Source organism: Corythoichthys intestinalis, chromosome 12 (assembly GCF_030265065.1).
Source record: "Corythoichthys intestinalis isolate RoL2023-P3 chromosome 12, ASM3026506v1, whole genome shotgun sequence".
NCBI lineage: Eukaryota > Metazoa > Chordata > Actinopteri > Syngnathiformes > Syngnathidae > Corythoichthys > Corythoichthys intestinalis.
Genome location: NC_080406.1, coordinates 13,384,269 through 13,409,779, shown reverse-complemented (window position 1 = coordinate 13,409,779; position 25,511 = coordinate 13,384,269). Strand labels below are relative to the sequence as shown.

The following is a 25,511-nucleotide window of genomic DNA, read 5'->3' as shown; positions in this document are numbered from 1 at the left end:
TAAACTGGCTTACTGCATATCGCGACAGGCTTAGATGGAACCATGAAAACTTTGACCACAGTGAATTGGTATGTCTCCTTTTGTTTTATTTTAGGGATTGCCAGGACCACCGGGACCGCCAGGTCCCCCCGGTCCACCTGGTGTTGCTAGGCCAAACGCGGGATCAAGTTCTGGAGCAGTTGGACCCCCAGGACAAGATGGGCCGCCGGGTCAACCCGTGAGTGCAAATATACTGTATTTAATGATAAAAGTGTCCCTACAGTGACAAAATACACTCCATGATATGAATTTCTGGCTGGCAGGGCTTAGCTGGTTTACCAGGCGTCGATGGCCAACCAGGAGCCCCTGGACCAAAAGGAGAAAAGGTCATTTCATTTTTAAAATGTTATGTTTGAATTTAACTCATTTGCTCCAAAAACGTATAAATATGTTCTATTTTTAATTGTTTCAGTGTCCCAAAGACGTATTTAAACATCTTTTAGGTTGTTTTTTTGTTGTTGTTGTTTTTTTTTCAAAAAAGACATCTCTGGGTTCTGATTCAATTTAACTCCAAAGCACAAAGCTGAAAATCCATTTTAAAGCAATAAAACTGGCCACTGGAGGGCAGAAGCACATTTTGTAAGAACCGCAACCCGATTCAACGGCAACGAACGGCCAAGCCACATGGGCGGGCGCCGGCGGAAGACGACCGAATGGATGTCAGGCGGCGGACAACCGAGCAGAACAACCGATAAGATGCCCGGGATGCCAGGCGCTGGACGACTGAGCAGAACGACCGGGACCTCTTGTGCCTTTGAGTCTGTGCTGCTCACGAGCAGATCCCGCAGAGAGTCAAAAAAATTCATCTTTATGAGACAGGCAGCGATGAGGGAAAAGTTTAACCGGCTGTCGCGGCCAGAACAGTGTCATCTTTCAGTTAGTTATGTGTAAATAAATTGTTACTTTGCTATCAAAAGCTCTATTTGTCTTCTTGTTTATCTTATTTTGTAAACGGAAAACATTATTTAGATGTTTGGGATGTAACTAAAATAAAAAAATAGCTGTGTTAAAGTCAAAGTTATGTTTGAAATGTATGCTTTCGCAAAAAGCTCAATTTCTCCATTTTTTCGTCAGAAATTGGAAAATTGCTCAAACTAAGCTATTTTCTAATGCTGATTTCTAAAGAATGGAAAATGATATGAACTAACTTTTTTTTCTGCTGAAAGAAGAGAGTCTAATCTTTCTTTTGGTGGGTTCCATGTTTATATAGCAATAGAACATAATTTTCTGTGGGCCTTGCAAAATCAGTCAAAATCCTGTAAAACGGCCGGGAGTGAAGGGCCTTGCTCCGGTGAAAATGGCTGAGAGTGAATGAGTTAAAGGGCTTGGAAAAGTGTTGAAATGTGATTATAGTAACTTCATTATTCATTTTGATCTCATTTTAGGGTGATTCTGGTGTGCTCGGTCATCCAGGACCAATTGGACAGAAGGTGAAGATTTTTTTGTTCAATGCTTCCAATCACATGACAATTGATCATGCAAACAACATAAACCTTCAATCAATCCACCGTCTGTTTAAATAAATTTAGCATATTTCTATTTTTTTTTTCCACTCTGAATATATTCCGTTCAACAGGGAGCTCAAGGAGATGCTGGTTTACCAGGACCAACCGGGGAGCCTGGATTGGCTGGTTTACCTGGACCAATGGGACCAGCTGGGCCACCAGGACCGCCTGGGCCTCCTGGACCAAGATACCGTGTTGGATTTGTAAGTTGTCCTCAAGCAATACTAAATGGGTGAGGTTGCACCATGTCAAAATTCAGATAAATTCACTGAAATCTGCTACACTATAAATGCAGAGGTGGGTAGTAATGAGTTACATTTACTCCGTTTCATTTACTTGAGTAACTTTTTAAGAAAAATGTTATTTTAAGAGTAGTTTTACTAAGCCATAGTTTTTACTTTTGAGTAGATTTGTGAAGAACAAACGCTACTCTTACGCTACTTTGAGCTTCACATCTTTCCTCTTTATACTACATATTTATTTATTTATTTTGGCTTAGATTTTATTTATTTTTTGCCAGCGACACCAACAGTGGCAGTACCAGTTTTATCAATGAGACGTTGCAACATTAATCACATGACTCTATTATCAATACCAATCAGACTCAAGCTTGCCGTTATGCGAGCACGCCGGCCTGTTCAGTCACGTGGCGTCTTTAAAGCACCATGGAAAATTAAGTATTTGACATAGAGTGCTGCTATCAACATGACGCAAAACCGCGGATTTCAACCTCTCTCCCAGTTTTTATTACCGTATTGGCCCGAATATAAGACGGTGTTTTTTGAAATAAGACTGAAAAAGTGGGGGTCGTCTTATATTCTCGGTCTAGACATTGTACCCATTTACGACGCTGGATGGCGCCAGATATCATTGAAGCGATGTTCTGTCATGATAGATCTCAGCTACTCTCAAGTTTAACCAGTTTACATTATTTTATTGCAATGTTTTTCCTTATTCAGATTTGTTTCAAGACTACCGTTACAGTTAGACTTCACTTTGATGGTTAATGCAGTTATTGCAATTTTGTTGTTTTATCACAATAGATTGGTTTGTTTACATTTCAAAAACCAGAAGCCATTCATTTATAAATGTGATTGCGCTTTAGTTTACATATTTAAATGTTCAGATATTAAGATTTGAATGAGGCAAAATAACATGCTTTTTGTCTCAAATATATTGTTATAATCATTTGTTTCTGATGTACTGTAATTATTTTCTGCATAAAAATTAATTCGGTGTTCAAAAAGTCTTTTTTCAAACTTGAGTCTTGAAAAAGAGGGGTCGTCTTATAATCAGGGCCGTCTTATATTAGGGCCAATAGGGTCATTGACCACGGAAAACCAGAGATATGATCCTTGAAAGTTATATAATAGGACATATGCTTTATCCACTCGAGGGCACTCATGCTCCTTGGACAAATGATGTTTCATTCTTGTATTGTTTTCTCGCCGGAATTCATTTTTTCTGGTATTTCTTTAGTTTAATTTGGTTATGGTGTTCTTCTTCAAAGTATAATAATAACAGTTCATGTAGATTAACGGAATACCATTATTTAAAAAATAAAAAATAAAACGTCATAAGGAGTTACTCACAATGTTACTCATTACTTGAGTATTCTTTTCACCGAATACTCTTTTTACTTGTACTTGAGTACATGTTTTGGATGACTGCTATTACTTGAGTAATATAAGTAGTAGTAGTAGTAGAAGTAACGCTACTCTTGCTTCAGTCAAATTTTTGGCTATTCTACCCACCTCTGAGTACCGGTAAATGCAATATGGAAGATCTGGTATGTGTAGGAACAAAATGTTTAAAGTTTTGTTGTTGTCAAAAGGATGACATGGAAGGATCTGGTGGGATTTTCTCAAATGGGATTCCTGGTGTCCAAGGACCTGAAGGAAGACAGGTTAGCTTTTCATTGAACTTCAAGAAATTATCACAATTCTTTTTACATTTTTGTGTTAAATGTTAAATGAATATTTTCAAACTTTTAAGCTGTATCGTAATGGCCCTGGAGGCTATAATGTGACCGCTTATTGTTTGTAAAAATATTGAGGGCTAAATTGATCCATTCTGTATTTTTTAGTTCTTAGTCGCTTTTCTTCTGTTTGTATTTATATGTGTCAACAAATTCAATGTTTTTATTCCTTCAACATATTTGGATAATAATTATATGCACACCAATTGTCAAATTGACCCAAGAACATTTTTGTTGTACCTAAGAACTGTATGATCAGCCGACAGCTACTAGCAACTAACAAAAGTCTCTAGACATGTGCTGAAAACTGCAAACGATCACAAATATAACACAGATTGAAATAATATATTCTAAGTCTGCACAATATATCGTTTGAACATCGCCATTGCAATGTGTGCATAAGCAATAGCGCCATCCCAGGACATGCGATTGGTTTTTTTTTTGGTTTTTTTTTTGAACATGTAAACTTTTGTTTTCCTTCATAAAAGCAGCAAGTGTGCAGAGACATGGCCAACTGGATCCCTTTTTTATGCGGCAATCTCCATCATTCGCAGATGAACCCCCTTAGCCTAGATTAAACTGTATTATATAAATACAGTGTGGTCATGGTACGCCAACCAAATTCTTCCAAAACAGAGCTATTCAAGTCGCCTGGTGGAAATTCTTCTAGATTTAATATGAAAATATACTGTATATTGCAATGTATCGCTACTCCCCTAAAAGTCACAATATCACTTTTTTCCCCAATATCGTTCAGTATGTTGTACTGTTTGTACGCATTTATAAGAAAGTGTTTTTGATTAAATCCTATATTTGCTCTTAGGGTCCACCTGGTCTGCCTGGACTTCCAGTAAGTAACCAAGCCGTGGATACATTTTTACAAAGTGACCATACATGTAGGGCTGCAGCCATCGATTAGTTAAGTATTTGATTAATCTATCAAGTAGTTAGTTTGAATAATCGAGTAATCGGATTAGGAACATTTAATGCGTTGCAGAATAAATTTAGGAGATGTAAAAAATGGCTTGCTAAGATTGCACTTTCAAAAGAACATTAAATGCAAATACAAAATAAAATTCCCTAGTGTTTCTTCAAACTATGCAGAATTGCACTTTCATTTCACATGAGCAATAAGTCCATTTCAAAATAAAAACCTGAGCATAGCGTGAAACTTTATTGAAAAAAATAATAAAATTATATAAATGAGCATCTAAGTACAACAAAAGAATAATTGGCTAACTTGCATAGCAAAAGTCTGCTAGCTTAAATGCTATAAAATGCTAACTTTTTTATTTTTTATTTTTTATTTTTTTATTTTTTTTAACAACGCTCCTAACAAATTGTTCAAACACATATTCGGACAAAAAAACAGTTAAATATACCTAGGAGATAAATTATGAATGCATAAAAAACAGCGCAAGACAAACACTTACCTTATGTTGGTCTTAGCAGGGAGCAGATGGATTAAGCCATGTTAAATGAGTCATGTCATATTCACTGTTACCACTAGAGGGCGGTGTATCCACCCAAAATCAATAAAACTAAATGCAAACACTTTCAAAACAAACCATTTCAACGCCACTCTAATTAAATGAATCCTCGAAGCAGTAAAATTTGATTTCTTATCGAATTACTTGAGTTAATCGATGAATCGCTGCAGCACTACATACATGTTGTCGAACAGTATCTTAACAATGTCAATATTTTCTGGTTTACTCATTCTCTTGCTGTTACCTGCATTCTACCTGGAATGCATTCATCCCTGCAGGGTAAACCAGGTTTGCCTGGACTCGTAGGTCAGAAGGGCAGTGAGGGTCCTGAAGGAAGGGATGGGCAACCGGGACTGGACGGCTTCCCTGGAGTTCAGGTCTTGGATACTGTTTTGATTGTATCCATCTTACAGTATATTCCTCTTATTTACCTTATAATTCTCATTTTTCCATATAAAGGGAAATTTTCCATCGTCTTAATTTTATGGAGTATTTTAAAGTCTTCTGTTTCATTCTGTAATGTTGCAGGGAGCAAAGGGTGACAAAGGTGACAGAGGAGAAAGGGTGAATATCATTTGAAATCATCATTTTTGTTCCATGTAAAATGTATATTTTGCTGTTTTTTTCCCAATGAATGTCTTGCAATTGTATTGCTTATATGAATGGGTGACAGGTTGGAAGTCATCTTATGTGCATGTTTTGTTTAAGGGGGAAGCAGGCCGAGATGGCTCCGGTGCTCCAGGACCTCCAGGCCCACCAGGACCACCAGGACAAATTATCTACCAGCCATCTGAGAATGTATACTGGATTCCCTAAACTAAGTTTGAAAATATCAATTTGCACTCTTTTTTCAACATTAACATTTTCATGTTACTGCAGTTTGATGGTTCTATTGGCAGTGTTGGGCCTCAGGTGCGTATTCAAATATCCTGTGATTTAAATCCCCATTGATCTATTACGTAGGTTTACCTACACATTTCCAAAAATGTGATGGTGACTTTTTTTTTTTTCTGTGCCGTGCCGTGAGTGCTGTGAATATCAATCTACCAACTAGTCGCTATTTAACCATTTTATAATTTTTGTTAAAAGGGAGGTCCCGGCATACCAGGTCGAGCTGGATTCCCTGTAAGTCTACTTTCAGTTTCCGTCAATAGTCATTAACCCTTTCAACGCAACAGTCACAAAATTGCGACAGGCAACCAGTGGTGGAATGTAACAAATTAAAAGTAAAGTGGTACCTCGACATACGGAGTTAATTAGTTCCAGAGCCGTGTTCGTAAGTCGAAATGGTTTCATGTAGAGCAGGATTTTCCCATAGGAATACATTATAATTCCATTAATTCGCTCCACAGAAGCAATATTTTTCTCATTTTTTCCTCCACCGTTCTCACGGAGCTTTTTTATTTTTTCAACCCACTTGAAGCTTCCTCTCTTCTTCTCTAGACGACTTGTGCGCACTTTACTTTCACCACTACTCTCGAGCGCCCCTAGTGGACCGCCAAGGAATTGCTCTACAAACATTGAGCAGTTTACGGCATCCATACTCCATTGTATGGCCAATATGTTGAATAAAAGTATCGATACTTGGCGGGAGCATATCGATAACCGATCAGGTTGCAAAATATCGCGATATATCGCTGTATCGAGATATTGTCACACTCTTAGTTACCGCAATAATAATTGTCGCATTAACTTATCGACCTGGCAAACGGAGGTCAGAGGAGGACCGTCGAGAGTAGACATTCTACGACCATATTGTCGAGCAAGTTCACGGATGTGCACACGACGCTCGTATTTTCTATTATTTCCAACTTCATTTATATGGTAAGCATCACCTTTTTCCTTTTTTTCAACACTTGCACTAACATTATTTGAACACATATTGATTGCTCTCACAAGAAAGTTCCGTGCGTCCGTCTTGTGGGGAAAAAAAAAACTGCGCCGCTGTCATAAATCGTCGTATTTTGAGCATGTCGTCAGATGTAGAAACAAATGGCAAGTCAAATTTTACGTCGGATGTCGAAAATATCGTGTGTCGAAGCGATCGAATGTGGAGGTACCACTGTAAATACCAAATGTTCTAAAATAGTGGATGTACAGTGCCTGACAAAAGTCTTGTCACTTATCCATTTTGTAGAAACAATTGCTAATAACCTGACCTTTAATTATTCAATTGGTTTTCAGAAATGGCTATGTTTTATGCATGTATTGTATGAATCCTTGCCGAACCACATGGATGCAGTCCTTCAAGCCCATGGAAGTCATATAAAATATTAAATTTGGATCTCACAGCACCACAACTTAATTCGCTTGTGTTATGTAACATATTTTTGTATTTACAGTACATTTCTTGTTCAATTTTCACACTACGTTCTGTAGGCGACAAAACTTTTGTCTTGCCAAAATTTGACCTTTACATCGTCATTAAATGATACATCTCTTTTCAGTGAAACAAATATATTTTTGTACATTCCACATCATTTGGGAGGATCTTAGCTTTCATATGAGCCATTTCTGAAGTCAATTGAATAATTAAAAGTGAGGTTATTAGTAGGGCTGTCAAACGATTAAAATTTTTAATCGAGTTAATTAGAGCTTAAAAATTACTTAATCGTAATTAATCGCAATTAATCGCAATTCAAACCATCTCTAAAATATGCCATATTTTTCTGTAAATTATTGTTGGAATGGAAAGAAGACACACAACGGATATATACATACAACATACTGCACATAAGTACTGAATTTGTTTATTGTAACAATAATCCACAAATGCCATTATTAACATTCTTTCTTTTAAAGTGATCCACGGATAGAAAGACTTGTACTTCTTAAAAGATCATTGTTATAGTTACAAGTTATAGTAATTTTATATTAAAACCCCTCTTCATGTTTTTGTTTTAATAAAATTTGTAAACATTTCAATCAAAAGTAGAGTTAATATAATAATAAGAAGAATAAAAATAACAATAATAAAAATAGAGTGACCAAAGTCTAAGTTTTACGTGTATTTTGCATAGCTATTTTGATATGGAATGCCAGTTTATTTTGCATTGTTGTTTAACTGTGTGTCAGAATAGGGCCTCATTACTATAGACTGAAGTGCTTTTCTTTTTGTGAACATTATTTTTTTGGGGAGAGATAGCAATATTATTTTTGTTGTGCTTTCACTAAACGATACTTATGTTTGTTGTGAAGGGGAAGCTTCTGCCAATAAACGGCGCGGTCCAAAGAACGCCTGTGTCCACTCACCTTTACTGTATAACATATATCTGTACATATCTTACCCAAAATACAACAAGAGACACATAATTGCCACTAAAAGAAAGAAAACTTACCGAAATATGTGTGGAGCACAAATAGCAATTTGCATTGCATTGTGAACACATCATAAACGTCTCACAACTACTAATCCTCCCACGTTTAGAAGAAATAACATGAGTATGGAACGGTGCTGCCCCTAAGCGGCCGGTGGCATTCTCTTCACTCTTAATGTCCATAAACGGCCTCATTGTAATCTGTTTGAGGCAATGTGCGAGCGGGTCATTTAGTGCATGCGTTAATTGCGTCAAATATTTTAACGTGATTAATTTTTTTTTTTTTAATTAATGCCCGTTAACGCAATAATTTTGACAGCCCTAGTTATTAGCAATTGTTTCTACAAAATGGATAAGCGGCAAGACTTTTGTCAGGGACTGTAGTGCTTTTATTCTTCAGTTAATATGAGCATTTTTGATGTGAAAGATGTTATCGAATGTAGAATGTAATACTGTGTAGAACATGAAAAGTAATGTCAGTTACTTTGCTGAGTAACTAGTTACTCTTAAAATGAGGTAACCGAGTTACTAACTCAATTAGGGCTGCAGCTATCGAATATTTTAGTAATCGAGTAATCGACTGAAAATTCTATCGATTAATCGAGTAATCGGATAAAACAAATATATTTTTAGGTGAAGAGAAATTATAGATATACATGAGAAAACAAGACATTTTATCATTTTCAGTCAATCAATGTCTTTATTTTTTATGTATATTGTTGAAAACAGCCAACAATTGCATCTCAGATGTAACTAGAATTAAATAAAAAAAAGACAAATTCATTATATATACACATATATATATACACACACATATATATATATATATTATATATATATATATATATATATATAATATATATATATATATATATATATACACATATATATACACACACACACCTAAAAATGCCTTTACGCTTAGGATTTTGAATTTTTGCAGTGTTCAAAATAAATGTATGATACAGGCTGTATTGGAGCACATTAGGGACTAGTGCTACTTGGTGTTTTATCCAGCAATGACTACTGAGCTAAAATTGATAGTTAGCATTATTGAGTTTTTATTTGACACCCTCATCACTCCACAATGCTATGTTATGTTAAAGCCTGTATGTAAGACACGTTAGCCACGCATCGAAAGTGGTCTTAATTAATAGAAACCTAGCCCTCTGCAGGGCTAACGTTACGTGAGCTAGTAGTGACAGTAACGTTAATCTTATATATTAGCACTTAGCGCTCTTTATTAGCGCTTAGCGCTCTACTGCTTTAAGATGGCGGCTGTTTGCTAACGATGCCCAGACGCGGCCTAGTCTGTCCTTTCGCATCTAGTTCAACATACATGTGATCTCTATGAGACTCATCAGACGCTACCTGCAACTAACGTAGCATGCGCAGGCTAGTATTTAGCAACGTCGGCGTCGTTTGTAGCGGCTGTCTGCTGCAGTAAGTTTTTTTTTTTTTGCTTCTTCCTCTACGCACGCGACATCAGCGCGTTGTCCCGCATTAAAAGTAGTCCGAGCAAAACGTGATGCTTAGAGCTGTCAAAATAAACGATTACTCGAGGTGAATAAAATTACTCGGATCAGTTTTTAAACTCGAGTTACTCGAGTTGCTCGAGTATTCGTTTCAGCTCTAAACTCGATTACATTTTGGGAGCAGTAATTTGTAACTGTAACTAGTCTTTTTTTTATTAAGTAAGATTAACAACACTCCACACGAGGCACCATATTTGAAGTTCTGGTCTGCTGAAGTCAGCAATGTTGTTTGTCGCAATTTCGCGACTTTGGCGCTTTAAGGGTTAATATTAGTTCATAGTTAATTGTTGGATGTCAACAAATTTTACTTTTTTGCTGTCCCATTAGGGTCCTGTAGGTCCAAAGGGTGACAATGGAGACCCAGGCCCTCCAGGTTATGGCATCAAGGTACAGACAAAGTGAAGTACTGTACTGTATTTAGCCTTGTGTCACCTTTCGTAATGGAGATAATAGTACTTCTCTCTGCAGGGCGAGAAAGGCGAGCCAGGTCTAGTTGTTGGACCTGATGGGAGTCCGTTCTTATCGGCGGGGCTAACGGGTTTGAAGGTGAGCAGGTCTCATTTGTCTGTGGACGTGTCACTTTATCTAATATGCTTGCTTTCCATATATTTCTGCTGTGTGTTTAGGGAGAACAAGGGCCTCCTGGACCCATCGGACCACCAGTAAGCAAATACAAAGTTCAGATTTTCATAAAAACTATATCTATACTGTACTATGCTATACTATCAAAAACGGTTTATATTTCCAAATGTTAAATGTTTGATTTGATTTGTGGCAATGTGCCATTACTAAGAATCATTTTCCCATATAGGGGCAATATGGACCTCCTGGAATTAAGGGCGAAATTGGAATGCCAGGAAGACCTGTAAGTAATAATATATGTTATGTAAATGTGTAATACAATTTGTACACATCTGATTGACCAAGCAGACAGTAATAAAAAGAAATGTCACATCCTTTAGGGTCGGCCTGGTGTAAACGGATACAAGGGGGAGAAAGGCGAGCCCGGTTCTGGCTTTGGATACCCAGTAAGTTATCATTTATATTTCATTTAATAGATGTATTTCGTTTGTTCATGTTTAGATTGTTCAGTGATTTAGCCACATTTAATGTGGATGAGTCAAAAGTTGTTACATGTATCGTTCTCAATTTTTTTTTTTTTTTAAATCAGGGAGTTCCTGGACCACCAGGACCTCCAGGACCACCAGGACCAGCCTTTGATCGCTTCACTGTGAGTTGCCAAATTTTTAAAAGCAGTAACTATATGACACACAGTTAATATTGTGTTGTATTTTGTTGTAACAGGACTACGATAGAACCTCCAGAAACTATCCAGGTATGAGTACTTTGTCATACACAGTCATGGATGGAGAAAGTTAGAGGAATGGCTCCAATATAAAATGAGGGATTTCTGATGTCACACCTAAACAGTATTGACTTGATTGTTTGGTTTCCCACTTGATGGGTGGGCAGGCAGTCCAGAGACAACTTCTTTTCTATAAAACTTAGGGTTGGGCATCGAGTATCGATGAGATCCGGAACTAACACTCCGGTTCTCCCGGAACCTTTTGATTTTTAAAAAATTTCGCTAACCTTCGACCGGAAAAAATAGTTGCCGAACACCTCAAAGAAGAAACCACATTAAGACTAGCTCCGTTATGAGCAAATCATATGAAGTAGCTAATTTAGCTTAGCACAAAAACGTGTTGCTTCGCTTCTCATAAAAGACAACAAAGTAACAGAATAAACACACCGAAATGATATCAGGCCCTCTTACTTACAGATTGTGTTTTATCAAGGGTTCCCAACGACATGTAGTGCAGAGGAGGTGTGCAGCATCTATACACCTCAAGGATTCTTTTCCAACTGAAGTAATAAGTTCTTTTTGCCTACTGCTTCCAGTTAATCACCACTAGGGGAAGCCAAGCATACATAACAAAACCAAAGAAAAACTGAGTTCGGTGTTACAATCAGGTGTGAAAGTAGAGATGTCCCGATCCCATATTTGGATCGGATCGGACGCCGAAATGGGCAAAAAAATGTGGATCGGTATCGGATCGGCCGACACGGAAAAATTCCGATCCAGACTTCCGATCCAGTTTTTTTGAAAATCCGGCCCAGGTTTTCCAGCGCACAAATATACATAATCCATTCCAGTTTTTGCTTCGGTTTCCCTAAAATTAGCCTTAAAGGATGACAAAGACGAAGAGGCAGAGTGCAAAATATGCCACAATAAAGTCAAGCGTGGTGGTAAAGCCATAAGAAGTTTTAATACAACCAACCTAATCAAGCATTTAGCGACATACACATGCATTGAAAACTAGGTGCGTTAGTAAACAGCCGCCATCTTAAAGCAGGAGACTTGCCTTGTAGGCTGTCAATGTGCACTTTGGACTTACATTTGTTCATTTATGTCAGGCTACTTATTCATTTACTTATGATTTAAAAAGTCAGTGTTTGCGCGATCTTCAAAATATATTCCATTTCACTCTGCATAATATAAGTCTGTACTTATTTTTCTGAATGTATGTTACTTATATCTTTATTATTTAAAAAAAAAGAATGCAAACGTACTTAAAATTGAGATTTGGCATTTAGTACAGTATGTGAGGAAAATCTGGGAAAATAAAAATTAGGAGATGGAGGTTGAGGTTATTGCTAATACAATTTTAATGAAAATCAGTTTTTGTATGTGTTATACAAATAACTGTGCCAAAACAGTTTTCTTTGCATTTCAGTAGTTTTAGGAGGTTTTACCTCCCACCCCCCCCCAAAAAAGGAAAATAAATAAACAAATTTCTGGCTCCGTGGCAACCTTCACATCGGGGAGTTCCGGCAAGAAGTTCTAGCCACTTTCACCCCTGGTTACAATATAATGTTACAAATCTTGTGGACGGATGAACAATATATCAGTTTAGAAAGAAATCAAACTTAAAAAATTGTTAACCTAAGATCAAAGGACAGAACACTCCCCGCCTGACATCTGCAAGAAATACAAACGATGCAATACAATAAATGCCTGCAGCATAAGACACTTTAAAACATAGGCAAAAGTATATGTGTAAATGTTTTCTCCGTGAGCCTTGGAAAAAATAAACATCTTTGTGAAAGTGCACTCCTGTGGAAAGAAACTTCATCATATTCAAGTTCAAAGACTGATATTTATATAAAAGTTAAAAATAGTCCTAAGAGAAATTTATATCAAAGTTAATTGAAAGTTCATATAATTTAAAAAAAATAATTGAGAAGTTAAGAAATTACTATAAACTATACAATTTTTTTACCCTTCCCAAAAGAATTGGAATCAGGAATCGTTTGGAACCGGAATCGAAAACTGGAATCGGAACCGTTCAAATTCAAATGATGCCCAACCAATAGCCTAAAGTCCTATAGCCTACCAACTGTATCTACTGTTGTTGTGAAATACAGTAGTGTATCAAAGAATCGTACTTGAAGATTGTCAAGTTCTTTCATTAAGGCAAAAGTAAATGGTCCTGTCAAAGAAGTAAGATTAAAGAGGGCTTTTGAGTTTCTGGAGACAAAAAAATCGTTCTTATTTTCAGCTTTTTACAGATGAGCTTGAAAGGGATATAGTCTTTTCGTTGTCACAAGATTAAGCCGTCAAGTTTTACGAGATATGAGAAATGAGCCCATAAAACAAAGTACCTCACAATAGGAAATAGCAATGCTAAAGCCAGTTACCTGTGGAGTATTGTCTCATGCTACGGTGTGCATGTCTTTTTTTACTACAGCTACTAAAGGGGAGAAGGGAGACCAGGGCGAACGTGGCCTTCCAGGCTTCCCCGGTAATTTCTCCCACTTTTCATAATTGCTGCTGTGGTCATTTGTGTATGCGACACATTAAGGAAAATAACTGGTATTTGCAGGCGGATCCAATTTTGATATTCACACACTCAAGGTGAGTTCCAGAGTCAAGCTATCAACAACATTATAACAAATAACAGGGGAAACACTACATGCAACCACATGTTAAAACTTTTTTTTTCTACAACAGAATGACTTAAAGGGAGAACACGGAGAGCCGGGAGTCAAGGGAGAAAAGGGTGAACCTGGTGGATATTATGACCCGCGTTTTGGAGGACCTCTCGGGTCACAAGGGCCTCCTGGCAAGCCAGGTTTACCAGTGAGTTAGAGTATAAAACTTTTTAGCTAAAAACACAATGCCAGCTGGATATTTCTAAATCAATCAATTCATGCATTTTGTCTGTGTTAGGGTCCAAAAGGAGAATCCATAATGGGCCCCCCTGGACCTCAGGGACCACCAGGCAAACCAGGGCTCGGCTATGATGGTCGACCAGGTCCCCCTGGCCCACCTGGACCACCAGGACCGTCAAGCTCTCCCTCTTTACCTGGCGCCTTTTGGCCCAGTCAAAGTGAGTCGTTTTGTTCTTGCTCTGAGTCTATCAAACCAAGACGTCCTTTTGACATACCGTATTTTTCGGACTATAAGTTGCAGTTTTTTTCCATAGTTTGGCAGAGGGTGCGTCTTATACTCTGGGGCGACTTATGTGTGATTATTTACGGTCGGGTCGGCCCGACTTCTCTCTCGCTAACTTTTTTTTGAATAAATATATATTCATATATTTATACTAGGGCTGTCAAACGATTAAAATTTTTAATCGAGTTAATTACAGCTTAAAAATTAATTAATCGTAATTAATCACAATTAATCGCAATTCAAACCATCTATAAAATATGCCATATTTTTCTGTAAATTATATATACATTCTGTAAAATAAATTGTTGGAATGGAAAGATAAGACACAAGATGGATATATACATTCAACATACGGTACATAAGGACTGTATTTGTTTATTATAACAATAAATCAACAAGATGGCATTAACATTATTAACATTCTGTTAAAGCGATTCATGGATAGAAAAGACTTGTAGTTCTTCAAAGATAAATGTTAGCACAAGTTATAGAAATTTTATATTAAAACCCCTCTTAATGTTTTCGTTTTAATAAAATTTGTAAAATTTTCAATCAAAAAATAAACTAGTAGCCCGCCATTGTTGATGTCAATAATTACTTACACAATGCTCATGGGTGCCGAAGCCTATAAATTCAGTCGCACCCAAGCGCCAGCAGAGGGCGGCAAATCTCCATAAAACACAATTAACAAGTGGGCATTTCACTCTACTGTCATTTTAATCTGTCTGAGCGGGACATGTGCATTAATGTCGTCGAATATATTAACGTGATTAATTTAAAAAATTCATTGTGACAGCCCTAATTTATACTGAAACTATGTATGGATGTTAGATAAAATAAATAATTTGGATAAAACAGAGAAGCCGCTGTGCATGCCTGCGCACGTGAACGCAGTGGCTTTCTTTTCAATCTTTCCCTCCCAGCGCCCTGCAGCGCCCTCCGCGATCATCCTGGTATTTCCTTTTATATTTAACAAACTTTTCCAGCGCTATTTCGTTTTGTAAATGCATTTAGAATGATCATAAAAATATGTAGACTATTTAAACATTGAGAAAACTTTTTTTTCTGCCAACTTGAGGAGATTAAAATGTCAAATCGACTATCCGCCTGTTAGAACAGACACGCAAATCTAAAAGATATAAAGTTTTTTTGATATCAGTCTTACAGTCTTGTTTAGCTGGGAGAATTCGTTACAAAAGACAGGTTTAATTTATCATTATGCATATATGCACCGGCATCGTCACAAACGGAATCACACAAAACGCAACCACGCATCGCATCCCCGCATTTCCTCCTTCTCCTGAGTCCTCACAAAAAAACCCATAAAATTTCGTTTTTTTTTTCGGTCTCGTGCCTACAAATAAAACATAAGGGTTTTTGGGCTCGGGCAAGCAAATCAAGTTAATTGATCGGGCTTGGGCCGCGTCGGGCTTTAATACCCGCGGGCCAGTCGGGTCGGGCTGGATTTCTTAGGCCCAATCTAATTTCTAGCGTCATGTAATGTTAGCATACCGTACACCTATTCAGCCTGTTGTATTTTAAATTGCCTTTCAAGATGACATGTGTGTTCTTGGCGCTGGATTCTATCAAATAAATTTCCCACCAAAAATGCGACTTATACTCCGGTGCGACTTATATATGTTTATTTCCTTTTCATTGCACATTTTTTTGCTGGTGAGACTTATACTCAGGAGCGACGTATAGTCCAAAAAAACGATAGTTCACAGGTTCTGGATTAAAAACCACATCCTCTTTAATGTATCTTTTTATTTAAAGCTGGGAATGTGCCCGGACCTCCTGGTCCTCCTGGCCCACCTGGAAGTCCTGGACACTCATCTGGAGTAGGTGTTCCTTATCTATCCATCAGCAACACCCTTTGTTTGATTTTTTTGAAGTCCAACCAAATGACTTGTTCATTGGCTGTGCACAGGTTACAGTTCTCAGGTCCTACGACACAATGCTTGCTACAGCCAGACGGCAGGCGGAAGGCAGCCTCATCTACATCATCGACAAAGCTGACCTCTATTTAAGAGTCCGTGACGGACTGCGACAAGTCATGGTATGGTTACTCCAGTTAAGAAACACCTGTAGCCAAAAACCGTTGAGAGGTCAGTCAGTATCTGTATTGGTGGAATTAATTCATTTGTATTTCCTTCGCAGCTGGGAGAGTACAACCCTTTCTTCAGAGATTTGGTGAGTGTCTCCACTAGGGTTGTTCCGATCATGTTTTTTTGCTCCCGATCCGATCCCGATCGTTTTAGTTTGAGTATATCTGAGTATCCCGATCATATACATTTTGGCAATGCATTAAGAAAAAAATGAATAAAACTCGGACGAATATACATTCAACATACAGTACATAAATACTGTATTTGTTTATTATGGCAATAAATCCTCAAGATGGCATTTACATTATTAACATTCTTTCTGTGAGAGGGATCCACGGATAAAAAGACTTGTAATTCTTAAAGGATAAATGTGACTTTTATATTGTGACTAAATATTGCAATCTAGTGTATTTGTTGAGCATTCAGTAAATGATACTGCAGCTATTTAACTTCTGCCCAAATGCATGATGGGAAGTCCAAAACATGACTCTGCGTAGGGGCACCAATTGATATATCTTCTCTGCGTTGGGAAACAACATAGGGTGTTAAGAAAATGATCAACTACTACCTTTCTTCCCCACATTGCCTCCCACGTTATTTTTAATTGCTGCGAGAGGTATTGTAAGGCTTTAGCCACATAAAAAATGGCTCCAAAGACTGTCAAAATTCTCTCTACTCATTACACGTTGCCTTTTAGCGCTATCTATAGGTAAAACGGCGTCTTTATAGATTGAACGCGACAATGCGTGAGTGGGTCGTGCAGCGCATGCGTTAATTACTTAACAAAATAAATTTGATAGCCCTACTTTAAGCCAAAACTACTCTGGATGAGTGTAAGACATTTTGTCTGTAACGTTAAATACAATTAGAAAACGATTTAAATTAAAAAATATATATATAGTTAAATACAATTAGAAAACGATATAAATAAAAAAAATATATATATATATTATAAAAAGGCATGTCCGATATTTTTTTGCCAATTCCGATACTTTGAAAATGACGTTATCGGGACATTTTTAGTCTCCACAAAACATGCATACATTTTCAGTTTCTTGATATTCAATTTTTATTGTTTACATTTCAGGAAAATGAAGTTGCAGAGGTTCAGCCACCACCTGTGATCTTGTACCCCCAGTCCCACGACCAGTCCCAAAACAACGGTGCCGGCCACTACTCTCAGAGCGTTTCCGGGGTCCGACCCCTTGAGCCGCCGTCGCGGCCACCTGTGGATCCCCACTACCCTCCGCAGTACGATTCCAGATTCCCAGACCAGAGGCACTCAGGTCAGACAGATGGCAGATTGGCGACAGAGCAGGGTGAGAAGAGATATCCCGTCACTCCCCAGCGAAGACCCAACCCACCTGTACTGCATCCCGCAGTACACGGGGACAAATCAGCATCAGGGGTAAGTGATGTTAATTAGCACCTCTCATGGGTGCTTGACAAATACTGGTATTGTAACCTCTCTCTTTTTTATTAGCTCCATCTCATCGCCCTGAACGCCCCTCAAACTGGTAACATGCGAGGAATTCGGGGGGCAGACTTCTTGTGTTTTCAGCAAGCCCGTGCTGTGGGCCTGAAGGGGACCTTTAGAGCCTTCCTGTCCTCCAAGCTCCAAGACCTTTACACCATTGTCCGCCGGTCGGACAGGGACACTTTGCCCATTGTCAACCTCAAGGTGAGATGCGGCAGTTTTCACTGATACTATCACTGTACTTAGTTTGAGCAGAGAGCTACCGTAATTTCCCAAATATAACGCGCACTTTTTTCTAGTGATACACCATAATGCATTTTTCAGCCGATACCGTTCCAACTGATAACCGATAATGTCAAGCCGATAATTCTATTAAAAGATTTATGTAAAATTTTAAAGTATACACAAGAGAAAATATTACTGTACAAAAATATTATTGCTCTTTTTTTTCAACATCAAATGTGAACAAGTAGTAAATTCCAACGTCTAAATAAAGACAGATTGTCTGACATTGTGTAATGGTAAACTTTTGGCAACAATTACTTACAGAGTAAATACCTAAGTTGCACAAAAATGGCTTTAAAAGTAAACCATTCCTAACATATAACATTACTACACAGCAAAAACACAACTCCTTAAAACTAGTTAAATTCCCTTGTTTTCAGTGTAAATCTATTGGGAATAAGTGAAATTAACTGCCAGCACTTCAAGTATATTTCACTCAGATTGCTTGAAGAAAAATAGCCAGCTGAAAATAAGTTTAACAGCCTTATTTTAAGCAATAAATTATTATACATAATCCTAAAAAAAAAAAAAAAAAAAAAAACTTGTCAGAAATGTTCTTTATTCAAGAATATGTATGCTTCAAAACATTATTTGAAAGCAATTTTTTCTTGATTTAGGTGAAAAATGACCTTATTTTTTTTAGATGTTTGGCCTTAATAAGAACAAATGGCAATATTTAGTTCAAGTAAGTGGAATAATCTGGCGCATTCATCGGTTAACTTGTCCTCAACACTCAAAACAAGATGGGGAAAATCATTTGACTAGATTTAAGAAGAATGATCTGATTAAGACGTCATAAATTTAAAGCGTACTGAATGCATTACTGACTGGATGACTTCTTTGTGTGGTTTGGTGCATGTTACAATTATCAACTAACCACTGTGCCGTCATGATAAACATGCTTACTTGACATCACTTGTCCGTGGTAAAACTGATGTGATCGGCATGTCTTTCACGAAGAATCGTGGTCGTATAAACTGCATTATTCTTTCATCCAGGGGTTTGGCTATCGGGTCATTTCGGGAATTTCCTCCCCCCCCCGTGCCCTTCAGTCTGTCCGGCTGCCAAATTAGCACCCGCGCCAGGCCTCTGTCTTGAACCGGAGTGGCGGCGGCAGCTAAGTTCGTACTGGATATCCGCTCGCCCCGGTCGGCTCGCTGCGGCGTATTCGGTGCATGGCTCTTCTCTGCCCGCCTAGGGCGATGCGGCGGCCTGCCAAACCGGCGGGCTCCGTCGGAAGACAACTACTTGTCGACTATCGGTCTCGTGAGGTGTTTAGCCATAGATGGGAGTTTACCACCCGCTTTGGGCTTTATTCACAAACAACCTGACTCCGGGATGACCGCAGCGTCTCTGTATCGTCACAAGCCCCGTAGCTTCCTTTATAGTTTGTGTTTACAATAGCTTTAGCATTCGCGCTAGCAGCAGCCTCGTATTCGTTCCAAAAACCTTTGGGATGCAGTTTTAAATGGCTGCTGGGTTAGTGGTGTTCCATGAGGACGCTTTCTTTACGCCTTGTGGAACTTCCGCAGTGAATGTTTTGTAGATGGCGAGAGCATCGTTTATTTCATTTCACACATGGGAAAATCAATGCACGCTAGTGAGAGCGCTTCAACACTGATAACACTGCCTCCTCAATGACGCTGTACTCCTCAACCCCTCTTCCCACAGGGGTTTCAGAGAGGGGAGGGGTTGAGCAGGCGACGGTGGAGAAGTGGAGAAAACTGCTTGGTTGCCTACATTTGGATTGGAGGCTAAATCAAGTATATAATTATCGGATTGCATTATCGGTTGATTTTTAAAAAAATCTGTATTATCTGTGTGACGTCATAATTGCCATTATCGGCCGATAATTATCGGTAACCGATATTATCGTGTATCTTTACTTTTTTCCCGCAAAATCAACTTGTAAAATCATGGTGCGCATTATACAGGGGTACAGGGATGTAGACAGAAATATATATATATATATATATATGTATATATATATACACATATATATAAAGACAGCTTTTTTTTATTGACACGGCCATGTTGTGTTGAAGAAAACGTATGCAGCGATCGTTGCCGACCATTACGGTACATGACGTCACCATTTTGTTTCGGTTATACTTCACTCTGATTGGTCGAATGATTTCGTCTGTGTTGAATTCTGCTTTTTCACTCTTCATAAAGCACAGAATTTAGTATCTGGAACTCATTTGAGTCAACTTTTATTGCAACTCGGACCATAACAAACGTAACACAACACAGACTTCCTGTGTCTGTCAACTATATCTGTCCCTCGGGAAACTCAAACCCAAATAACAATAGTTCCTCTTACGCTCGTTCCGATTTCCGACTTCAGTCCTCACTTTTATTTTACCGTATCAATCCATGGAAGAGACATTTATTCATCATGATGAAACGATCAAGTTATACAGCAGCCTTTAAAAGAAAAGTCACATCTGTTTTGTTTTCTCCTGGATTTTGTCAAGTTAGAGAAGTTGTCAGATCATATCATTACTGTGCATATTGCCCTGCTTGAAGGAGTTGTGCAGTGCATGGCCGAGCTGACCCGTCAAGCGAGGGATTTCTCCATGCATACAGTGGGGCAAATAAGTATGTAGTCAACCACTAATTGTGCAAGTTCTCCCACTTGAAAATATTTGCCTTTGTTACTGTGGTCCCAGCTCTCTGTAGGTCATTCACTAGGTCCCCCCGTGTGGTTCTGGAATTTTTGCTCACTCATTTTGACGCCACGGGGTGAGATCTTGCATGGAGCCCCAGATCGAGGGAGGTTATCAGTGGTCTTGTACGTCTTCCATTTTCTAATAAGTCCTCCCACAGTTGATTTCTTTACACCAAGCGTTTTACCTATTGCAGATTCAGTCTTCCCAGCCTGGTGCAGGTCTACAATTTTGTCTCTGGTGTTCTTTGACAGCTCTTTGGTCATGGCCATAGTGGAGTTTGGAGTGTGACTGACTGAGATTGTGGACAGGTGTCTTTTATACCGATAATGAGTTAAAATAGGTGTCATTAATACAGGTAATGAGTGGAGCCTCGTTAGACCTCGTTAGAAGAAGTTAGACCTCTTTGACAGCCAGAAATCTTGCTTGTTTGTAGGTGACCAAATACTTATTTTCCACTCTAATTTGGAAATAAATTCTTTAAAAATCAAACAATGTGATTTTCTGTTTTTTTCCCACATTCTGTCTCTCATGGTTGAGGTTTAGCCATGTTGACAATTACAGGCCTCGCTAATCTTTTCAACTAGGAGAACTTGCACAATTGATGGTTGACTAAATACTTATTTGTCCCACTGTACCTTACGGACGGTATGACAGAAGATTTGTGCGGTTTTGGAACCGTGACGTTTTCATACCACGGTATACCTTGAAACCGTTTATCGGCATATGCCTACGTACAGCACACGCATCCGGTATAATTTGGCCTTAAGCGTCATCAGTAAACTCATATTTTCCCTCCCATGCAGGATCAAGTGCTTTTTGACAGCTGGGAATCAATCTTTGATGATAGTGCCAGCAAAATGAGAAATAGTGTACCGATTTACTCATTTGATGGCAGGGATATTCTCAGGGACAGCGCGTGGTGAGTAACAAAAAATGTCCTCCATTTATCAATGTACAGTATAAATACACATCATCTACCATCTCTGCTTTTTCAGGCCGCACAAAATGGTCTGGCACGGGTCGAGCGACAAAGGCCACAGGCAAACAGACCACTACTGTGAAACATGGCGGGCCGGCGACCAAGCCGTGACGGGCCTGGCGTCGGCGATACAGACCGGCCACCTCCTGCAGCAACACTCTCGTAGCTGCTCCAACTCACACATCGTCCTTTGCATTGAGAACGCCTCCACGTCACACTCCAAAAAATAAAAAGGATCCATCCACTTTTTTCAAATAATTTTGATTCTCGTGTTTTTGTTTTTTTTTTAAACTTGGCGTCCAATGAACTTGCCCAGCAGCTTTTTTGGCCTGGCAGAGGGGCTTTGCATCACATGCTTCTTCTTCCGTCTATGAACGCCAAAGAGATCAGGGTTGGACAGAGAGTATCTTTTGTCACGGGGACCCATGTTTTCTTCTAAGCGTTGAACAAGAGTAAAAAAAAAAAATAATGCGGTAAATATGTTCACAAATTGTATCCACTTGTATGTGTTACTTGCGTTGTCATTTTTTTGGTGTTAGCAATTTTTACCTTTTCAAATGTTGTCATAGCCATTCTGTTATAATGTTTTTGTATTGATCATTTAACATTTGTTCCAATTTTTTTTTTTTTTTTTTAGTTGTGGGCTACTTTTGGGCAGGGCAAAGACTTTGAAATTAAAGATATTTATTTTTAAATGAAGTTATATAATGACAAACGATTTGAATGAAAATACAGCTTGCCCAAATTCTGTACTCCCATTTATATTGAGACCATTTTTCCCAGTCATTGTGCCTTATTATCAGACCAAGTTTGCTTTTCATTCAATAAGCGCACATTCCGTATAGTACCACTTCCTCTTCATATTATAATTATGTACAGTATGCTGCTACAAGTGCTTTCCAACGCAGCGTTTGCCTTCATTTTACACCGCATGTTGTTCGATGGACAGAACTGACACCGAGGACCATTTTTCTTCTTGAGATTTAACCATCAAAAGGATTTACTTAACCGAGAGTGTGCAGAAAGTGATTGACGCTAATCTGTGTTGAAATTTTGTATAAAGATTTTTTTCAAGAACAATATTTTGTTATAACCCGACTTTAGTACAACTGATGCTTGACTGAACCTGTGGTTTCCCTTTTTAATCTCAATCATGCATTGAGCTGGACTGATCTTCAAGGCACTGAATAAATGTCTTTTCAAACGCCACAATAATAATGTGATCCATTCGGCATTATTAAGCACTGATTTATGAAAATCTATCACAATTTAATTCGACATAGCGAGTAGAGCCGATAAAAGCATTTTAAGGGGAACCTCAGACTTAAAAGATTTGGTAAAGAAGATAGTATCTTTTTATCTAGGTACTGCTGGCCAAAAGTATTGGCACTAAAGATGTCCCAATCGATGCCGATCGATCGGGTCCGATCATGTCATTTTCAAGGTATCGGAATTGGCAAAAAAATATCGGCCATGCCTTATTTTTAATATATATATATTTTTAAAATCATTTTCTAATTGTATTTAACGTTACAGACATAATATGTTACACTCATACAGAGTCTTTAGTTTAGGCTTAAGGTAGGGTTATCAAATTTATCCCGAAAACGGCGGTAATTAAATTTTTAAAAATGTATCACGTTAAAATATTTAACGCAATTAATGCATGCGCTGCACGACCTACTCACGCATTGTCGCGAACAATCTATAATGGCGCCATTTTACCTATATATAGAGCTAAAAGGCAGCGTAAAATGAGTAGAGTGAATTTGGAGCCTTTTTTTAATTGGCTAAAGCCTTACAAACCCTCTCTCAGCAATTAGAAATTACGTGGAAAGCAATGTGGGGAAGCGAGGTAGGCAGAACAGTTAAATGGATACAGTATCATTTACTGAAAGCTCAACAAATACACTAGATGGCAATATTTAGGCACAATATACAAAGTCACGTTTATCCTTTAAGAATTACAAGTCTTTCTATCCGTGGATCCCTCTCACAGAAAGAATGTTAATAATGTAAATGCCATCTTACAAGCCTTACAATCCCTCTTCCCACAATTAGAAATAACATGGGAAGCAATGTGGGGAAGCAAGGTAGTAATTGATCTTTTTCTTAACACCTTATGTTATTTCCCAACACAATTTCCCAATTGGTAGCACTACGCACAGTCATGGTTCCACTTCCCATCATGCATTTGGGCATGGCTACAGTATCATTTACTGAAAGCTCAACAAATACACTAGATGGCAATATTTAGTCACAATATACAAAGTCACAAGTCTTTCTATCCGTGGATCCCTCTCACAGAAAGAATGTTAATAATGTAAATGCCATCTTTAGGATTTATTGTCATAATAAACAAATACAGTACTTATGTACTGTATGTTGAATGTATATATTCGTCCCCGTATATTTTTTTCTTAATGCATTGCCAAAATGTATATGATCGGGAAAATTATCGGAATGATTGGAATTGAATCGGGAGCAAAAAAAAGCAATCGGATCGGGAAATATCGGGATTGGCAGATACTCAAACTAAAATGATCGGATCGGGAGCAAAAAAACATGATCGGAACAACGCTAATTAGCACCCCTGCAATTCTGTCAGATAATGATTGATTTTGATTGATTGATTTATTTCAGGTGTTAAAACAAAACAATCCACACAAAATTTAGTAATTGAATAATAACAAAACATCTGAAAAGGAGTGAGAAGAAGCATCGCTTATAAGGTCCCCACCCCTACACATTCAAAATACAATTTTATACATAAGACGCATCTCCATTTAATTCAAAACGGTACATGCTGTACATGCATATCAATATCACAAAATAAATCAATAAGTAAATAAGCACAAAAAGATAAATAAAAACTTCAAAAACCATCATTGCACTGGTTCACACCGTATTGACCCAAATATAAGACAGTGTTTTTTTTGCATTGAAATAAGACTGAAAAAGTGGGGGTCGTCTTATATTCGCCGTCTAGACATTATACCCATTCATGACGCTAGATGGCGCCATATATCATTGAAGCGAATGCTGAACTTGAGGAGTAATGTTCTGTCATGACAGATCTCAGCTATTCTCAAGTTTAACCAGTTTGCATTATTTTATTGCAGTGTTTTTCCTTATTCAGATTTGTTTCAAGACTAGTTACAGTTAGACTTCACTTTGATGGTTAATGCAGTTATTGCAATTTTGTTGTTTTATCACAATAGATTGGTTTATTTACATTTAAAAACAAAATCTTTAACAAACATGCAAATCTGCCTACAAAAGGGAAGTTAAAGTGCTTGTGACACGAAAAAGCATGTTTATTTCATAATACACGCGGTATTTTATGCTCCTGAATGATATGGACCGCTTGGATGTGTGTGGAAGCGATCGCTATATTTATTTAGTTTTTTGAATCCCGCGCCAGGAAAATGAGTGACTTCCGGCTTCGGTCTCGTATTGAGGAGGAGGGCGCTGTGACGTGTACGGTAGAAGACGTCCTCTTCACGCTACAGTGTACTGTTGTGTGTGAGGACGAAGGATTCAGCTGATTTTGCGGATTAATACTTTTATTTTTTGCATCACGCCAGCCAAACGGCTGCAGAAAAATAATTCTGTATGCGGGAGAGGCGTATGCGCCTTTTTGGAGTTTCAAAAGGTTCCCATTCAC

The 25,511-nt window shown here is 38.1% G+C and overlaps 1 protein-coding gene across 7 annotated transcripts in view; it reads left to right on the top strand.

Moving 5' to 3' along the window:
- col18a1a (collagen type XVIII alpha 1 chain a) overlaps positions 1–23,244 on the top strand; it is a 168,434-nt gene extending 145,190 nt beyond the window's left edge. For 2 of the 7 annotated variants that reach the window (XM_057852303.1, XM_057852302.1), the window contains exons 13-41: positions 95–217; positions 303–365; positions 1,425–1,469; positions 1,616–1,747; positions 3,379–3,450; positions 4,346–4,372; positions 5,291–5,389; positions 5,541–5,576; positions 5,721–5,810; positions 5,892–5,924; positions 6,102–6,137; positions 10,192–10,251; positions 10,333–10,410; positions 10,491–10,526; positions 10,676–10,729; positions 10,827–10,892; positions 11,036–11,095; positions 11,170–11,200; positions 13,617–13,670; positions 13,752–13,783; positions 13,880–14,008; positions 14,099–14,258; positions 16,100–16,164; positions 16,254–16,382; positions 16,484–16,516; positions 17,519–17,839; positions 17,915–18,112; positions 21,669–21,784; positions 21,861–23,234. In XM_057852303.1, the coding sequence (XP_057708286.1) occupies positions 95–217; positions 303–365; positions 1,425–1,469; positions 1,616–1,747; positions 3,379–3,450; positions 4,346–4,372; positions 5,291–5,389; positions 5,541–5,576; positions 5,721–5,810; positions 5,892–5,924; positions 6,102–6,137; positions 10,192–10,251; positions 10,333–10,410; positions 10,491–10,526; positions 10,676–10,729; positions 10,827–10,892; positions 11,036–11,095; positions 11,170–11,200; positions 13,617–13,670; positions 13,752–13,783; positions 13,880–14,008; positions 14,099–14,258; positions 16,100–16,164; positions 16,254–16,382; positions 16,484–16,516; positions 17,519–17,839; positions 17,915–18,112; positions 21,669–21,784; positions 21,861–22,074 (2,592 nt within the window). In that variant the 3' untranslated portion in view covers positions 22,075–23,234. Of the gene's footprint in view, positions 1–94; positions 218–302; positions 366–1,424; positions 1,470–1,615; positions 1,748–3,378; positions 3,451–4,345; positions 4,373–5,290; positions 5,390–5,540; positions 5,577–5,720; positions 5,811–5,891; positions 5,925–6,101; positions 6,138–10,191; positions 10,252–10,332; positions 10,411–10,490; positions 10,527–10,675; positions 10,730–10,826; positions 10,893–11,035; positions 11,096–11,169; positions 11,201–13,616; positions 13,671–13,751; positions 13,784–13,879; positions 14,009–14,098; positions 14,259–16,099; positions 16,165–16,253; positions 16,383–16,483; positions 16,517–17,518; positions 17,840–17,914; positions 18,113–21,668; positions 21,785–21,860 lie in introns of all 7 variants that reach the window. The other 5 variants (XM_057852299.1, XM_057852301.1, XM_057852305.1 and 2 more) reach the window with 5 other exon arrangements.
- Positions 23,245–25,511: the final 2,267 nt, after the last annotated feature.